Source organism: Nomascus leucogenys, chromosome 22a (genome assembly GCF_006542625.1).
Source record: "Nomascus leucogenys isolate Asia chromosome 22a, Asia_NLE_v1, whole genome shotgun sequence".
Lineage (NCBI taxonomy): Eukaryota > Metazoa > Chordata > Mammalia > Primates > Hylobatidae > Nomascus > Nomascus leucogenys.
This window is the reverse complement of record NC_044402.1, coordinates 82,536,755-82,557,029: the sequence shown is the minus strand read 5'-3', so window position 1 is coordinate 82,557,029 and position 20,275 is coordinate 82,536,755. Positions and strand designations below refer to the sequence as shown.

General features: G+C 36.1%; 1 protein-coding gene across 1 annotated transcript in view; it reads right to left on the bottom strand.

Annotated features, from left to right (window-relative positions):
* Window positions 1-5,010: 5,010 nt before the first annotated feature.
* Window positions 5,011-20,275, bottom strand: part of PPP1R1C (protein phosphatase 1 regulatory inhibitor subunit 1C) — a 134,180-nt gene continuing 118,915 nt past the window's right edge. Inside the window, exon 5 of the mRNA XM_003253808.4 lies at window positions 5,011-5,491. Within this exon, the coding sequence (XP_003253856.1) occupies window positions 5,403-5,491 (89 nt within the window). The 3' untranslated portion in view covers window positions 5,011-5,402. The remainder of the gene's footprint in view (window positions 5,492-20,275) is intronic.

Sequence of the window (20,275 nt, the reverse complement as noted above, 5' to 3'; positions counted from 1 at the left end):
ATACTCATTTTATTACATACATACATGCATGCATACATACATATATACATATGCATGTGTGTGTTTGTGCATTTCTAACTCAAGCAATTTTATTCCGTTGGCTGTCATACAAGCACACAGATATCTTTTCTCTTCTGAGCCCATATTCTCATAATACTGCTGCCTTCTGTCTATTCCCATCTCTTCTTTTTTCCTTTACAACTTGCCTGCAGTTCTTGAAAGAAAATTAGAAAGGAGAAACAGATCTTAGAGTCAGAGGGGCCCTGACAAGATTATCTAATCTTCTATTGTATAATTCTCCACATTTTACTGAGCAGAAAACTCAGTTCTAGAGTGGTTAAAGGACTTGCCCAATGTCACACGACTTTGATAAAAAGGAGATGCCACCTTTTGCAATATTACCTTGTTTTATTTCCTTCCAGAAATTTATCATTATCAGAAAGGATTTCATTACTTTATTAGTTTACAGGTATTTGACTGTCTTCAAACACTAAAATATACACCCATGAGTTTAAGGACTCTCACTATCTTATTAATACCTAGAATCCCAGCACTTAAACAATGTTTAGCATGTCATAGGTATTCATACATATTTATTGAATAATGAACTAGAATTTTGGTCTTGTGTTTGTAAAGGATACCTTTTAAAACTTCACCAAATAATCCTATGAAAAACAGCATAGAATAGTTAATAATATCTGACTGGTTCTATCCAGGCCACACTACCTAATATATGCATTTTTAATTAGCAAAAATGTCTACAGAATGTTGATATTTTTAACTCCTTGACAAATATGAATAGTCTGTGCTTCATTTAAATGCCTTAAGGAAGAAGAAAATCCCAAAACTCTGTTCACTTGGGAATCAGATATTGCTGAATGTTCAACAAATACCTATGCTGACTTTCACGATGAGAACCCTAATTTAGCTGGCATGTGGCAAGGCACCTGGTTAAAAATGTTTACTTTCTCCAACACCGTTGCATCAAGGGATAGTCTGGTGACACAGTTCTGGCCCACGAGACATTAGTTGAAGGTTTCTGAAAAAGTTTTGCTTCTTTGCTATTGGTTCTTCCCCTTTTCTTCCTACTGTTCTTTCTACTTGGACCGACCAGATGCCTGGAGCAGCAGCTTGGTTGAGATGTGAGTTTACAACTTTGAGAATGTTAAGGAAAATGAAAATTGCCTGTTGCTTGTTGGTGTCTTGATTCACTGTTCCAGTCCCAGACATTTTATTTCTTGACATAAACATACCTCTACTCCATTGTTTGCTGGTTTTTCTTTTATTTGCAGCCAAATAATTTTCTACATGACACCATTTTGAACTTTCTAAGTGTAAATTTGAAGAAAAATTCTCTAGGCCTCACTTTTTCTACCTGTAAAATGAAGGACATAGACCAGAACTCTGACTCATTTTCCAGCTCAGAAAATGCTAGCGCCTCTAGACTGCTCTCACCTCTTGAAAACAAAGTCATGGTAATGTGCTCCACAAACCTTACAAGTTTATGTCACCAAAGTTCTGCTGGACTTTTGGTAACTATCTGCCTTGTAAGTTAACACTTTGTCTGAAGAATTGTTTGCTGAATATACTCTAGTATTCTGTTACTTTTAGGATTCTAATATAGTAATTTTATATACTCCTGGGATTCTCACTATGTTCATTCCTTCAAATTAGCTTCATTGTTATTGAAGTTCGGAGAAAAGGGAAAACCCTGTTAAGTCATGTTTATAGAGTAAGAAATTAAAAACAAAGATGAATCCAATATCATTTTAATTTACTTCAGCAAGAATTTTTCCCTTGTCTCCAAGTTACAAATTCCCTCCTTTGCCTACTTTTCTCTCTAATCCACTCTCTTGTTCATCTTCCATCTATAGAACAAGTCTCCATTGCCTGCATGAAATATATTATTATATTCAGTAGGGGAAGTGGCTGCACCCCTACACGCAATGTCTGTGTCCACAAAATAAATGTCAAGGAAAGACCTACGGTTGAGTGGTAGCCTCTTTACAAAATGTCATCAGGCACCTATCATTCATGTAGATTATTTCAGAATTTACAGGACAATGCTGCATTGCTGTGTGAATTCTGTAAGATGTTTGCATCTCACATATTACGTGAGATGTTTACTCACTTAAAATGTCATTTAAAACCAAACATTCCCCCTGGCATTTTTATAAAGCTCTTCTCTGATATAGTTCTTCAAAATGTTATGATGTTATAAATCTAACAATTTAACTTTGTTAACATAGATGAAATAGACATTTCAGCAACATAGACATTTCTTATTAGTTAATGCAGCTAATGGAGCTTTGAGGACTGGTTTTTGGAATCACTGACTTAGAAAATAAGTAAGAGCATTTCTTCTACATTCTGCTTACTCAGAGAAAGCAAATATTAAAAATTGTATACATATATAAACACTTTAATGTAAGTAGACATGCTTTCTCTATTATTCATTTTGCAATTAAACTGTTTGCTTTTTGATAGTGGCCGAAAAAACATATAAAGACTTTTAAAACAATACAATATACATGGTTTATTTATGAATGCATAAATCTATAGCACAATTAAATGAACTCTGTAATACTTACACTTAAGTTGTTTGCTATGACAATATTTAAAACCAGTGCTTCCCTAAATGCCCACATTAGAAAGTGGGAAAGATCTAAAATTGACACCCTAACATCACAATTAAAAGAAGTAGAGAAGCAAGAACAAACAAATTCAAAAGCTTGCAGAAGACAAGAAATAACTAATAGCAGAGCAGAAGTGAAGGAGATAGAGACACGAAAACCCCTTCAAAACATCAATGAATCCAGGAGCTGGTTCTTTGAAAAGATTAACAAAATAGATAGACTGCTAGCCAGACTAATAAGGAAGAAAAGAGAGAAGAATCATACAGACACAATAAAATATTATGAAGGGGATATCACCACTGATCCCACAGAAATATAAACTACCATCAGAGAATACTATAAACACCTCTATACAAATAAACTAGAAAATCTAGAAGAAATGGATAAATTCCAGGACATATACACTCTCCCAAGACTAAACTAGGAAGAAATAAAATACCTGATTGGACCAATACAAGTTCTGAAATTGAGGTAGTAATTAATAGCCTACCAACCAAAAAGCCCAGGACCAGATGGATTCACAGCCAAATTCTACCAGAGGTACAAAGAGGAGCTGGTACCTTTCCTTCTAAAACTATTCCAAACATAGAAAAAGAGGGACTCCTCCCTAACTCATTTTATGAGGCTAGTATCATCATGATACCAAAACCTGGCAGAGACACAACAAAAAAAGAAAATTTCAGGTCAATATACCTGATGAACATTGATGTGAAAACCCTCAATAAAATACTGCCAAACCAAATCCAGCAGCACAGCAAAAAGCTTATCTACTATGATCAAGTTGGCTTCATCCCTAGGATGCAAGGCTGGTTCAACATACACAAATCAATAAACATCATCCATCATATAAACAGAACCAATGACAAAAACCACATGATTATCTCAATAGATGCAGAAAAAGCCTTTGATAAAATTCAACACTCCTTCATGCTAAAAACACTCAATAAACTATGTATTGATGGAACTTATCTCAAAATAATAAGAGCTATTTATGAGAAATCCACAGCCAATATCATACTGAATGGGCAAAATTCTACCATTCCCTTTGAAAACCTTGTCTTGTGCAAGACAAGGATGCCCTCTCTCACCACTCCTATTCAACATAGTATTGGAAGATCTGGCCAGGGCAGTCAGGCAAGAGAAAGATAAAGGGTATTAAAAAAGGAAAAAGGGAAGTCAAATTATCTCTGTTTGCAGATGACAGAATTATATATTTAGAAAATCCCATCATCTCAGTCCAAAAACTCCTTCAACTGATAAGCAACTTCAGTGAAGTCTCAGGATACAAAATCAATTTGCAAAAATCACAAGCATTCCTATACACCAATAATAGACAAACAGAGAGCAAAACCATGAGTGAACACTCATTCACAATTGCTACAAAGATAATAAAATACCTAGGAATGCAACTTACAAGGGATGTGAAGGACCTCTCTAAGGAGAACTGCAAACCACTGCTGAAGGAAATAAGAGAGGACATAAACAAATGGAAAAACATTCCATCCTCATGAATAGGAAGAGTCAATATCACGAAAATGGCCATACTGCCCAAAGTAATTTATAGATTTAGTGCTATTCCCATCAAGTTCCCATTGACTTTCTTCACAGAATTAGTAAAAAAAACTACTTTAAACTTGATATGGAACCAAAAAAAGAGGCTGTATAGCCAAGACAATCCTAAGCAAAAAGAACAAAGCTGGAGGCATCACATTACCTGACTTCAAACTATACTACAAAGCCACAGTAACCAAAACAGCACGGTACTGGTACCAAAACAGATATATACACCAACAGAACAGAACAGAGGCCTCAGAAATAATGCCACACATCTACAACTATCTGATCTTTGACAATCCTGACAAAAACAAGCAATGTGGAAAGGATTCCCTATTTAATAAATGGTGTTGGGGAAAACTGGCTAGCCATATGCAGAAAACTGAAACTGGACCCCTTCCTTACACCTTATACAAAAATTAACTCACGATGGATAAAAGATTTAAATGTACAACCTAAAACCATAAAAACCCTAGAAGAAAACCTAGGCAATACCATTCAGGACATAGGGATGGGCAAAGTTTTCATGAGTAAAGCACCAACAGCAATGACAACAAAAGCCAAAATTGACAAATGGGATCTAATTAAACTAAAGAGCTTCTGCATGGCAAAAGACACTACCATCAGAGTGAATAGGCAACCTACAGAATGGGAGAAAATTTTTGCAATGTATCCATTTGATAAAGAGCTAATATCCAGAATCTACAAGGAACTTAAACAAATTTACAAGAAAAAAACAAACAACCCCTTCAAAAAGTGGGCAAAGTATACAAACAAACACATACACACACACACACACACACACACACACACACTCATGTCTAAATGTGTTTAATATTTATTTTTTACTCTTAAAGTGATGTTATTTACATGTGTTGTTAGAATGCAAACCTTATCAGTAGGACATCAAGGATTAAGCTCTGGCAGTATTAAAGTTAGAATAGTCACATGTCTGCAAATTTTTACATAGTTAAAAAGAAGAATCACTGTAAAATAAATGCTTATTCTTTAATTGTAAGTGATGTGGAACAATGTGTACTTAGTTCTAAAGTTCAGTCAAGGAGACTTCCAGGATGTGCATAGCTACTGTATGAGTGTGGGGTGCAGAGATGGAAGATGCTTCCAGAAGTCAAGCAGTTGAATTCCATGGTATACTCAGAAAAGTTAATAGTTCAGTTATTTCCAAGAAGCCTTCTTGCCGCAGTCCAGTAATTAATGGTCCCGCTGCTCCTCTCTTTCATTGGTGCCTTCTTCTTCTTCAGGGAATGCTGATTCATTCTGGCCTTTCAGATGCTTAATCCCTGAAATTATAAAAATTATGCAAAATTTAAATGATTTTCATTTCTGGAATATTAATCGCTTTGCTGCAAAAGATTAAGAAAAGAGTGGAAAGTTTTCATTTGGTATTTATATGTTTTTCTCCAAGAATCTTAACAATGTAATCCTATATAAACCTTTTAATTCACTGAGCAATAAAAACATACCCAGCTGAATTTCCATTAGAGGCAGGCTATCTTTCATAATTAAAGCTTCTCCATTAGGGATTGCATCACAGCCTATTAAAAACCTGTTAACTAAAAATCTGCTCACAGTTTCTTATTATAATTCTGATGTATCACTTAGTTCAAATATTGCTTTTGGCATCCCTCAATTCTATTACAACAAGAACTATTGAAACCCCTAGGAACAAAAGGGTGTGCTTGCCATTTCTGTAACTTATAAACAACAAAACAATCGCAATATTGTGAATCTTCTTTCAGAACCTAAACATACCAAAGTGTTTATGGAACTTCTCTATTCAAAATTCTTCAATAACTTCCCCCACAACCTACACAGTGGGAAAAACATTGGCATACATTTGCCTGCTATACAAGGCTCTTATAATCTGGGCTATCTACCATTTCTCACCAGCCTTTCCTGCTTTCAGGGTAATTTACACTTAACAACACTAACCTACTTTTCCCTCGGAACACTCCAGGCTCCCTCAGGCTTTCATACTTTTCTTGTTCTGTTCTCATTGCCAGACATCTTCATCCTACACACACACCTGATAATCTCCCACTCACCCGTCTGGTGTCAGCTTGCCTCCTCTCTGATGGCTACCCCAATTCCCCATGTAGATAGACTCTCATATTCCCCCCTGCTCTTAGAACATCTATTGTCAATTACCTTATAGAACTGTATTTGTTTACAGCTCTTTCTCATCAGAGAAAACTCCTCGATGCTGAGAAATATGTAATTTCATTTTGGAGTCCAGGCATAGTGCCTAGCAAGCAGTAGGTACTCATTAATTAATATTTATTGTCTAAATGATTGATTGAATTAATGAAGTAACAATTTGGTATATGCATTTGGCAGTTCCATAATAATCTATCTTTAGATTTTTTTCAAAATTATTTCAAATTTAGAGTATAAATCAGAAGACAATTACAACAACCACACTCAATCTACAAAATTATCTTTCATTTACCTCGAGTCTATTCTGTGAAGACATCAGAGTAGCTGAAACTTTCTGCATATAGTGATAGTTAATGTGGGAAATTTTACACTTTTTTGTATCTTTTAAAATTAGTTTATGAGATTTTTTAAGTATTACTAAAAAACACTCCAATAAGAATTGATAAATGAAAGGAAGTCTTACTCATGTTTGCTATAAAACAAAGAGTCTCAAGAAATGTGTAAGTTTGCATGTATGGCTGTCAGCAAGCCTCAGAGTGCTATCTGGCAAACAGTTACATCCTTGGACTTCATGGATTGCAAAAATATTTTATCACTTTTAATAATATTTAAATACTTTAATTTCATCTGAAAACATACATTACTCACAATTCTTCTTGATCTAAGACTGTAGGGAGAAATTTGTTACTAAGACATGGAATTCATTTCACATTATCATAAATTACCTGAAAAAGAGGTCTCAGTGCTCAGCGAAAGGGAAGAGGGTTTATGTCCAACCAGTCACTCTGCTTGAGTCTTACATACATGAGTCACTAAACCTCACAACTCCTTGTGGTGAACACCTGTCTAGTAAAATTTAGACTTAGAGAAGATAAATGATTTGTACAAGGTTATAAGAGTATTGTGATGCTAAGAGAAGCTCTGACACATCATAGTCTCTCAATATATACTGAATGAATTAATGAAGGTATGAATGAGTAAGTCATAAAGTTCCATTATTAAGAGACACTGATTCATTTTCACCTTTAGCTTTTTGGCTGCTCACCCAAACTTTCCATCATTCTCTAGGATTTATCATAGGTTTGAAGTACCAATTAACCTGGCACCAAGGTCTTGGGGTTCCCTCTGAAATATTAAGACACAGTAATCATTCAGCCACCTGCCACTCTTCTTCCTGAGCTGAGGTTGACTATATCTTGCCAGGTTTGCAAAGGTTCTAATGACTCCAGAGCTCATCTTTTTCATCCAAAAGGTAATTACAGAGTAATCTGTGTTCGAGATAATGTTCTTTAAATAAGAGGTAATAATCTAATGTCCACATTGATTTGTCTAAATGAGGGGATTAAATATAAAGGAAAAAATCAGTAATTAAGATGTTTAACTCATTAATCCATTAATCACCCACTTTCCACACTTGAGAATAGGTCTGCTTGTTTACCCTGATCCACATTTAATTTATTTAATAATAATAATTGTCACAAAGTTATATGAAAAAGCCAAACCTTTTTCAAAGTAAAATCACTCACTTGGACAAATGTTAGAAGGTCTTCCTTAGCCCTATACAATTGTGACATTACTATTTCCAGGTGAAACATTTTGATAAGGCAGGAGCAGGTGACATGTTACCACAGAGCTGTTCAGCAGAATATCTACCACAAATTTTTTGATTCCCAAAGCAGTTTACTCTAATACCATCTTTCAATTGGATAATGAACGATTGGTTGATGTGTGCTTTGAAGCAGCCTTCGAGGCAATCTCTCTCTTTTCCTGTCATCAATATTCATCTGATTATAGATGCAATAATGCTGAGATTAAAGTGAGAAGCCTGCTGAGGACTATGTAATAATTTATTTCTCCCTACACCTCTCCTGCATCCCAAAACACACGTATAATTTGTGTTTTAATTTTCTTTAACCCCCCATTTGATGTTTGAGGAGAGTTACATTTGATGTAATTCTAGAGATGGATGAAAATGAATTGGTCTGGGGGTGTTGTTGAAATTCTCAGAGCTTCGTCCTCTGCCAGATGCTAATAAGCATGAGGGAATCCCTCCCCTGCACAGGGTTTGAGGTTTGGCACAGGGCAATCAGCCTCAGGAGCAAGTGCAGACTCAGCTAGGGCTGCATATGGGCAGAAGGCCAAGGAATCCCAAAAAACACACTGAAGGTTCTTTTCTTCAAAGCAAAATGAGCACACAGGAAAAGGGACCATGTAGAAGACAAGGATATGCCATATGAAAATGTGAAGGAATGAAGAAAAGAAAGCAGACAATAAAAGAAGAAAAGGAAAAGAAAGAAATTTTGACCCCAAGCAGAACATAATACTTATTCTCTTCTCTATTCTGTAGATCAAATGGTTAAATGTGGATTCAACAAAGTTGTGAAGTAACTGAGTGAAGAATTTTGAATACTGAATCCATAGAGGGAGGTTTATATTTGGCAAACCACAGGTCAATATTTTTAATCAATTAATTTGAAGCCAAAGACAGGAGGCTCATTACATTTGTAGATAACACAAAATTTGGAAGAAAAGATGACGTGAATGGCAAAGTGAGTAAAGGTTTCCAAGAGCTGGAATGATGGCCTAAGCAATTAAGGTAGAGTTCAACGGAATTTTTGTTTTTAGAAAGGTTAATTTAGTTCTAAAAAAAAAAAAAGAGTATAAGGGCAACCTTAATTAATTATAGTTAGGGATTTTAGGTGACCACAATTTCACTTGACCTGGTGTTTCTAGGCACAGAGCTCCTGGCAGTGTTGGTGGTATTCCTAGCGGCGAAGCTGGCAGTACAAGAAAGGGAACTGCTCTCTAACCACGTGTTGGTCAGACTTTTCCTGCAACATGCTGCCTAGTTCTCATCTGCATTTTAAGAGGACTGCTTAAGAAGGGAATTGAGATAAAAGGCAGCTTTATGACATCACTTTTCTGGAGGAATTATAGATGAAACTGGAATATTTAGCATAGAGGAAATTAATAGAGGACAATAGAGGTTGACTTTGAATTCCTAAAATACTGGAAAAGGAAATAAAATTAATCTATGTAGCTTCCAAGAGCAGAAATAGGGTCAATGGCTGACATTTATGTGTATAGGCAGATTATAATTCAATATAAAAAAGAAAATTCCCAAATTCTTTATGTTTGCCCAGAAATAAACAAATGAGTGAGTTCCTCATCACTGTACATGTTCAAGTCAAAGCTATAGTTTCATCTCTGAGGCAGATTATAGATAATTCCTGCATTGAGTAGCAGGGCGAACATGTAACCTTGCAGATCCTAGGATGCTATTAATCCACAAAGGAAATATTCTGTACTATTGAAAAATTGGCTCTGTTTTGAGTACTATAAGTTACAAAAAAGTAATTATAATGTCAAATGACATAATGGCCCAAATACATATTTTAAAACTAATTCACATAGGGAGCAGCAAATGTAAATAGATTTATTTTTTCAACTACATATTTTAGACCATCGTAAATCATTCTAAAGTCCTTTAGGGAATCTATGGGTGGAATTTAAAGAGCTTTGGACCCTCTTGGAATTCTATTTATAGTATATTTGTGCTTTTTCAGGGAAGGAGGTCAATAGTTTTCAGCAGAATCTCAGAGGGGTCTCTGATCTGCAAGTAATTATGAATTTGAATTCTCATCTCTTTAAAGATGAAGAAACAGTTTCAGATGGTAAAATGACTTGCTTAAATTCCCACAGTGGTTATTGGCTGAGCTGGGACACAAACTTTGGCCTTTAACTCCTATTGGGGGCTGTTTACCTGGGTTCCTAGGACCTAATCTTCCACTGTTATTGATTTCTTAGAAAGTTAGAATTTGAGAAAACTATGGTGACTCAAGATCATGAGGCCCTTTTCATTACCAGAGGATTTTACCTCATGGGTAGATTTCGGTATAATTTTTCAATCCTTTTGTTATTGTGGTTGTCATTATTTTCAATAGAATTTGGAGTCAGAAGACAATAGAATTTAACCTTGCCCAGGAACACTCCCAGGATAAAACCAAGTTAGAAATAGCATTTAGATCAGTTCCCAAACCTGGACTTAACTCTGGGAAACACAGAAAAAAAATATTGTGGTCTAGTCTGTAGAGATGAGACATAATCATCAAGCAGTATGCATTAAATATAATAAAGCCCCTACTGTGTGCTGAGCATGAACGAGAAACAGCTACAAATCAGATGGGAAGGTCGGCCAAAAGTGATGGTGTGCATATAATGAAGCTAATTCAGTGAAGAAGTGCTATGGATCAGTAAAACAAATGATGCATTAGGAAAATTCTGATAATGAAAAGAAGAGCTCCAAGTCGATGGATAGTAATTTGGACTGTCATTTATTGAGCAATATACTCATTAGATTATGGGAAACAGCAAACCTAGTGCCTATTGCGAAAACTTTTTGCAAAATAGATTTAACAGGCATTGGTTTTCTGAAATCCTCCCATATACAAAGGAGTCATTTCAGTGGGCTTAGAAAGATGGCTTTCTAAGTGTTCCTTGAGTATTGACACCCTAAGATTTATCACAAAAATAATGCTAGGAATATAATTTCTATATAATTATATGTATAGTTATATATTTATAATTTTATGACTCAATATAATTTAATCTATAATATTTAATCTATAATATAAAACAGAAAGGCCCCACAGTAAAAGTCCACCATCTCTCATATTTCACATTTCTCAAAATGCTTTTATAGTTATCCTAATTGTTCAATCCTCTTGTCATTCATTTATAATAAAGAACTATACATTAATACCCTGAGGGTCACAGGCAACAAGGGACATATTGATTTTATTTCAAAACTAAAAGCATATGATTTCCTGAACTCACCATAAATGTATCCCTTTCTATTTTATTTGACGTAAATTATATGTAGTCAGCACAGTTAATCTCTGTTCTAATATAATGACTTGCCAATTAATATAAGCTGCAAATCAACACATGATCATTTAACTCCCCATTACTTAAGGAATCATTTCTTTGCAGAAGAATAAACGTGCAACATGATTTTCTCTTCATCATCCATGGAAATAGGGACATGTTTATGTGATATTCATAAGTATGTTTTGTATATTTTTACCTATATTTTACCAAAACTGTTACCCAGTAGCAAAGCTGAGATAAAAGGTTTAGCAGTAAATACTAAGAAGGTAGGGAAGAAGGTACTATTACATATTAATATTAGAAATATGAATTCAAGCAATATCTTTGGAAAGTAATATGGTATCACTTATCAAAATGTAAAGAGCCTATATCTTTATCATCTCTCTCTCTTTTTAAAAATGTCGCAAGGATTCTGCTGCTTGGCCCAGGATGAGAATCACTTTAATAGACTGATTGCCGCCTTTTCCCTCCACAGTCATGTGCCTCTCTAGTACCCATTTTTCTTCTGAAGCGAATGCATTCCTCATGAATTTAGAAGTAGAGTTAAATTTTTAAGCCTACACATAATAGACCTAAACAATGTTTAGGCAATTTCACTTTAGAAAGAGACAGAATGGCTCCCTAGCCTGCAAGACTTGACTGCAATTGATTGAACACAATAGCATATCTAAAATAAAGAATGCATCGATCAGCAGGAGTCAGTGGTTAGCCTTGAAAGCATTAAAAATAAAATAACAAAAGGAGAGTTGCATTTACAGCCACAGAAGCAAATGTTGTGTGTGTTTCTTTTACCACGTCCAGAGAATAACATCCTGTGCTGGCATTTTAAAGGCTCTGTCCTCCGGGCAGCGTATTTCCCTGTTGAAGCAATGGTTACCACAGGCTACCACAGACTGTTGCCAGTGTATGCCCCACTCACATAATTCAGTCACCCAGCTCTGACTCTGAGCTCACCAAGGAAAACCTCTGATAGCAACAGAGCCAGCATACAAGGAGAGAAGGCTCTGACTAGAATAATATTGTCTTCACCTGACAGTAGTCATTTATTTTGAATTGATAAATTAACATTCTGGTTTTATATATCAGTTTTTAAAGTTGTATTTTGTTTTAATTAACATATAACAATGTATTATTTATTTTAATAATAAACCTTATTATTAAATTTATTTTTTATTAATTTTAATATAAATATGGAGTACAGAGTGATATTTTGATACACACATTTATTTTGAAATGATCAAATCAGAGTAGTTAGTATATCCATTACCTCAAATATTTATCAATAATTTATTTGTGGTAAAAACATCTAAAATCCTGTCTTTTAGCTGTCGTGAAGTCTACTCCGTGTTACTATGAATTGTAGTAAACTTGCTGGGCAATAGAACACCAGCTTGTTTACTAGGAGAGACGGCACTGACTAGGCTAGTCTTATGTTCACCTGACGATGACATTTCTTATTTTGAATTAATAAATTTGCATTCTAGTTATATATGTCAGTCCTGATATGCTTTTTATGGAGCACAAATATTACAACTTCAACTGACTCTGAGTCATCATCAAGGAGATAATTTGTGAACATGCCCAGTGGTGGCTGAATCTGGCCAGCAGCTAAAGTGGGAACTTGAAGGGACCTCTGGAGGTGGGGAACTGATGCTACTTTAGTTTAAGACTTACTATAAAACTATAGTAATCAAGAGAGTGTGTGGTGAAAAAACAGACAAAGAGAACAATGGAACAGCATAGAGAGTCCAGAAACTGACCCACGTAAATGTAGTCAACTAATCTTTGACAAAGGAGAAAAGGGAATACAATGGAGCAAAGACAGTCTTTCCAACAAATGGGAACTTGACCTGGACATCCACATGCAAAAAAATATAATAATCTAGATTCAGACACTACACTCTTCACAAGAAAACCCAAATTGATCCAGACTTCAATGTAAAACACACATTTATGATACTCCTAGAAAATAACATAGGAGAATACCTGGATAGCCTTAAATATGGGGATGGCTTTTTAGGTTCAACACCAAAGACATAATCCATGAAAGACAAAAACTGGTAAGCTGTTCTTCATTAAAATTAAAACATCTGCTCTTTGAAAAACAATGTAAAGGATGAGAATACAAGCCATAGACAGAGAGAAAATGTTTGCAAAAGACACACCTGATAAAAGGGCTACTATCCAAAACATACAAAGGACTCTTAAAACTCAACAGTAAGGAAACAAACAATCCAATTAAAAATGGAAAAAAGGTCTGAACAGCCAAGGAGATACATAGATGGCAAGTAAGCATATGAAAAGATGTTCAACATCATCTTTCATTAAGAACTGCAAATTAAAACAATGAGATACCACTGCACACCTATGAGAATGGCTGAAATCCAAAACACTGACAACACCTGACAAAACACTGCGAAATGCTGGCGAAGACAGGGAGCAACAGAAATGAGAAATGGTACAGCCACTTTGGGAGAGAGTTTGGCAATTTCCTACAAAAGTAAACATACTATACAATCCAGAAATCATTGCTTTGTATTTACCCAAATGAATTGAAAACTGATGTCCACACAAAAACCTGCACATAGATATTTATAGCAGCTTTATTAATAATTGCAAAACCTTGGAAGACAGAATCAATAGTATTTGCTGGAAAACTGGATATGGATTATAAGAAAAAGAAGACAGTCAAGTATGTCACCAAAGTTTTTGGCCAAGGTAACAGAAAAAATGGAATCATCATTAACTAAGATGGGGAAGATTCAGATGAAGAAAATTTTATATGGAATATCTGGGTTCAGTCTGATGCCAAACATAGTAAATTTGATATTTACAATGTATACCCAAATGAATATATGGTTATTATGTGTCTGAAATTCAGGAGAGAATTCTGGGCTCAGGTATTAATGTGGAAGTCATCATTATGTAAACAACATTTAAAACCGTTAAACAGTTGAAGATCACCGAGAAAGGGAACGAGTAAAGAAGAAAACATGTTCAAAAGCTGAGCCCTGGAGTACTCCAACATTAAGAGTGCAAAGAGAACAGGATGACACAGAAAAGAAGACTGTCCAGGAGCATTTTATGAATAGGAGAAAACCCTGGAGTGTAGGAGCATGCAAATGAAGTAAATAAAGAGTATACTTATAGGAGATGTGAACTTACTGTGCCAAAACCTGCTAAGATGCCAAATAAAATGATGACTGAAAATAGGCTCTTGAATTTAACAATAATCAAGTCCTATGTGACCTAGACAAAAGCAATGTCGGTGGAGTGATAGGGGATGAAAACCCAGTTGGAAGGAGGTTAAAGAATGAAAAGAGAAGAGAGGAAAGCAGTGAATGTACCCAATTATTCCAAGGAGTTTTGCTGCAAGAGAGAGCTAAGAAATTCTGTATTAGCTATAGAAACAGTGAGGTCAAATAGAATTTTTTCCTATTTTATTGAAGTATATTTGAAATACAATAAACTGCACATATTCAAGGTGTACAATTTTATCAGTTTTGACAGATGTTAGCACCTGTGACACCATTACTACAATCAAGATAACAAACATTTCCATCCAAAGAGGACTTTTTTAACCTAGGAAACAATAGAGGATACTTGTGCGCTGATGGGTGTGATCTCATAGAGAGGAGAAAAATTATGACATGGAAAACAGATGGAAGAATTTCTAGAGCAAAGTTTCAGAATACAGGTGGGGATAGCTATATTGCACAATTGAAGAGTTGCTTTTAGAGAAAAGCACAAAACGTTCACCTATAATAGCAAGCAGAAAGGCAGGCTATGAAACGGAACAGATGTGGTAGGCGAGAAGACCTCATGGTGGGAGTCTGAAAGTTCTCTTCTCATCGCTTTGGTTTTCTCAAAGTAGAAAGCAAGCTCATTAGATAAGAGTGAGAAAGAGGAGGATGTTTTGGAGGTTTGCAGAGAAAGGATACACTGTAACAGACATCTCAGAGAGTGGAAGAGAGAATGAACTAAGGAAATGTAGTGTGCTTGTCAGGAAGTACTAAGTGTCCACCAGAGGTTCTGTAGTCATGAGTTCAAAACAAGACCATCAATAAAGCTGTGTCCAGTTGCATAAGAGAAGGTGAGGAGTAGGCCAACACTAGGTCTCACCACTTGTAAAACCTTGTTAATTTGTTTTTCATTCTGTCTCTACAATGTTTTGTGTTTTTATAAACATTTTTCTCATATATATGACATCTCCAGGAAAATAAGGCAGGAATGACTCTCAGACAAGAATGTTTGAATTTTAAACAGTGGCAAGGATGGGGACAATGTTTAATCTGAAAGAACTGATGAATTTTAAGCATTCTAATACCTAGATTAGAAGAATTCTGGGCAAAAACACTTCATTGGAATCATGCAAATTCTGACGTCTCTTTATTTAAAAGTCAATTTTTGCTCAGACCATGACATATTGAAAGATTACAAATTTTAAAAATTAATAAAGATTACCAAAGCTTCTGGGAAGTTCATTTTCCCCTGGCAATGTATTACCATTGGAAGAATTTAAGGAAAGCCTACTGTTATAGATTGAATTGTGTGCCCCAAAAAGATGTTGAATTCATAGCCCTCAGTATCTGTAAACGTGACTTTATTTGAAGTCTTAACAGTTCCTCAAGTTAAAGTGAGGTCATTAGATTGGGCTCTAGTCCAAAATGATTGTGAAATGGGAGGAGTTTTTCCTTATCCCCCTCAAAGGGCATGCAGTGGGGGTGTGGCTTGCTTCTTCTGGTGTCCCCCTGCTCAAACCTCTATGGGGAGCATGCAGACTGGCAAGTCGTGGGGCTCTAATCCCACATCAGGGTCTAGGATTGAGGGTTTACAGCTCCTGAAGCCCTAGTGGTGCATATTACAGTGTGCTTTTTCAGTTTTGCTGTCTGCAGGTGGCTTGTGTTAATCAGCTCAATTAGGCCCCATGCCTTACGGCAAAGACAGAGGGCTTTCTGTATCCTGGGATTCTTACCCTAGTGTACCAAAAAAAAAAAATCAGATCACATGTGGGCTTGGAGAATGAGTTCAAGGTTTTATTGAGTGGTGGAGGTAGCTCTCAGCAGATGGATGGGGAGCCAGAAGGGGGATGGAGTGGGAAGGTGATCTTCCCCTGGAGTCAGGCCACTCAGTGGCTGGGCTCTCCTCCGACCACCCTCAACCAAATTCCCCTTGGTGTCCACATCATCGATGTCCTGACAGCGTCTGCTGGTGCTTGTCCGTGCACTCTTTTGCTCCTCTGCTCCTCTAAACATCTAGCTGCTTGTTTGTATGCCCGCTAGGATCTCGGGGTTTTTATAGGCACAAGATGGGGGATGTGGCAGGCCAGAGTGGTCTTGGAAAATGCAACATTGGGACTTGAAAGCAGGAGTGCCTGTCCTCACTTAGGTCCCCTGGGCACAGGCCTGAGGTTGCAGCCCTTGCTAGGGACACAGCCCTTCTCTACCCAGCACTTCCCTGCCCCACTCCTGTATCAATTGTATCCTTAAAAAAGGGAGAAATTTGAACACAGTTTTGTACAGAAGGAAAATGATATGAAAAAACACAGAGAACACCATCTATAAGCCAAGGAAAATCTGAGGCTACTAGACACTAGGAGAGAGGCATGGCACAGATTTTCCTTCAGCCCTCAGAGGAAACAAACTCCAAGGACACCGTTGTCTCAGGCTTCTGGTCTCCAAAACTGAGAGACAATACATTTCTGTTGCTTCAACCACCCAGTTGTGGTTGTTATGGCACATTGTGATGGCGACCCTAGCAAACTAATACATCCATAGTATTGAATTGTATATGGGAAATCTCCATCCTCCCCAATACCATTGTGATACACCCTCAGTTGGATTTAAAACACAGCCACTGAGTTTCTCCTGCTGCCAATGAAACATTCAGCTTCTTGGAAGCACCTGCTATCAAACTATATCAAATCTTCCTTTCCTTTATGCAGTCATCTACCAACCTCATGATCATATCAAATTCTCTGGAGATTACAGCACTTCCCTAAATTTCTTTATACCAGTACTCCTAAAATCATTCTTGAAGACTTCAGTCTCCACCAAGATGACCCATTCCCTCTCACGTCACTATAAAGCTTCCTTACCTAGACTTCCACACCTTTGCCCTTCTCTCTTCTGTGGTACTCATCTGACAAACCTACAATTGTGATAAAAATCCACCTCTCTGTAATTATAGAATGCCTGAACCCCAATGGAGAAGCACAACTGACAAAAACCTAAAACTATGCTGACTGATGTCATAAAATTTTTGACCACAATTTTTAAATGGGCTTCAACATTTCCTGAAGAATCTACTCTATTTCCCTCTTTAAATCAGTCTTAAATTGTCTCAGAATGCTATTCACTCCTCAGATCTTTAACATCCCCATACCTTCCCCAAACTCAGCTGATTTTACACAGTAAAGCAAAGTGCACCCATATATCTGCCTTATCTCCTAAGATTCAACCTTCATTTTGTTTCCACCCCTGATTTTTTTTACAATATCTCTTCCCCTTTCAAAGAATACTCCTAAAATTGTAGCTACTCTCTTTTGCATTGTCAGTTTCTTCCATTCTGCTAAAATATTTCTAATGCCACGAAAACATGTTTTAAGATCTCCCATTTCAGGAAACCCTCTTGACTCTATGTTCCTCTCCAGACACTGCCCCCTGCCTCTTCTCCCTTTCATAGCAAAAGTCCTTATAGTGTACTAAATAGATTGTCACTTTGAAACCTTTTCTTAACCCAACCCAGTTAGACTTCTATGCCTATTACTCCATTAAAATAGTTCTTGTTAAATTTTCCAACAAAATGCATCTAAGGAAATCCACTGGTCAGTTTCACATCCATTTAGCTACATCACAATTGAAAACTTCTCTTCCTTGAAACACTAACTTTAAGATGACCAAACAATCCTGTTTTTCCTCCTACGTCATTGGCTACACATTCTGTCTTTCCTGCTAGATAATCTTAATCATTCTTTTTTGTTTTCTGTTTTTTGTTTGTTTGTTTGTTTGTTTGAGATGGAGTCTCACTCTGTCGCCCAGGCTGGAGTGCAGTGGCACGATCTCGGCTCACCGCAAGCTCCGCCTCCCGGGTTTCACGCCATTCTCCTGCCTCAGCCTCTCCGAGTAGCTGGGACTACAGGTGCCCGCCACCACGCCTGGCTAATTTTTTTGTATTTTTAGTAGAGACGGGGTTTCACCGTGTTAGCCAGGATGATCTCGATCTCCTGACCTTGTGATCTGCACGACTCGGCCTCTCAAAGTGCTGGGATTACAGGCACGAACCACCGCTCCCGGCCTGATAATTTAATCATTCTTACTCCTTCATGTCAAACATTCCCAGGGCTTGGTTACTGGATGTATTATCTATTTACACTAACTCCCTATGTGATCTGATCCAGTATCATTGCTTTAAATATAATCTATATTTTTTCCAGCTTTTTGAGGCATAATTTATATTGTTCTGATGATTAGTGATGCTGAGTACCTTTTCAGATACCTGTTGTCCATTTTGTATGTCTTCTCTGAAAAAAATTTGCTCATTTTTAAATCAGGATATTTGGTTGTTTTTGCTATTGAGTTTTATGGGTTTCTTACATATTTTAGATGTTAACTCCTTATTAGATACATAGTTTGAAAATATTTTTTCCATTCTGTAGGTTGCCTTTTCATTTTGTTGATTATTTCTTTTGCTGTGCAGAAGCTTTTTAGTTTGATGTAATCCCACTTATTTAATGTGTGTTTTTGTTGCCTTTGCTTTCAGTGTTGAATCCAAAAAAATCATTTCCAAGGCCAATGTCAAGGAGCTTTTTTCCTCTGTATTTTTCTATAAATTTTACTGTTTTAGGTCTTACACTTGAGTCTTTCATCCATTTTGAAGTAATTTTTATACAAGGTATAAGATAAGGGTTCAGTTTCATTGTTTTGCAAGTGAATATCTGGTTTTCCCAAGATCATTTACTGACAAAACTATCCTTTCCCCATCGTGTATTCCTGGTGCCCTTGTCAAATATTAGTTCACCATATATACATAGGTTTATTTCTGGGCTCTTTATTCTCTTCCGTTTGCTATGTGTCTGTTTTTATGCCAGCACCATAGTGTTTTGTTTAGCTTTGTAATATATGTTAAAATAGGAAGTGTAATCCCTCAAGTTTTGTTCTTCTTTCTCAAGTTTGCTTCGACTATTCACGGTCATTTGTGGTTTCAAACAAATTTTAGGATTGTATTTTCTATTTCTGTAAAAATTGTCATTGGAATTTTGATAGAGGCTGATTAAATCTCTAGGTAACTTTGGGTAGTATGAACATTTTAACAATTTTAATTCTTCCAATCCATGACCATGGCATATATTTCCATTTATTTGTGTTTTCTTCAATTTTTTAAAATCAATGTCTTATAGTTTTCAATGTACAGATATTGGACTCCCTTGAATAAATTTATTCCTACGTATTTTATTATTGTATATATTATTGTTAGAGATTGTTTTCTGAATTTGTTTTTCAGATAGTCTGCTACTAGTAAATAGAAATACAACTAATTTTTATATGTTGATTTTGTATCCTTCATCTTTACCAAATTCATTTATTAGTTCTAGCAATTTTTTGGTGGAGTCTTCAGAATTTTTTATATATAAGATCATGTTGTCTTCAAACAAGGGCGATTTAACTTCTTCCTTTCTAATCTGTGTGACTTGTATTGCTTTTTCTTGCCTACTTGCTCTAGCTAGGACTTCCAATGCTACGTAGAATAGAAGAGGTGACAGTGGGAACTCTTGTCTTGTTCCTGGTCTTCCATTGAGTATGATGTTAGCTATGGGGTTGTCATACATATATGGCCTTTATTAGGTTGAGGTATACTCCTTTTATACCTAATTTGTTAAGTGGTTTTATCATCCATTTATTATGAAATGATGTTGAATTTTGTCAAATACTTTTTCTGCACCTATTGACGTGATTGTATGATTTTTATTCTTTATTCAGTTAATGTGGTGTATCACACTTATTGATTTGTGTATGTTA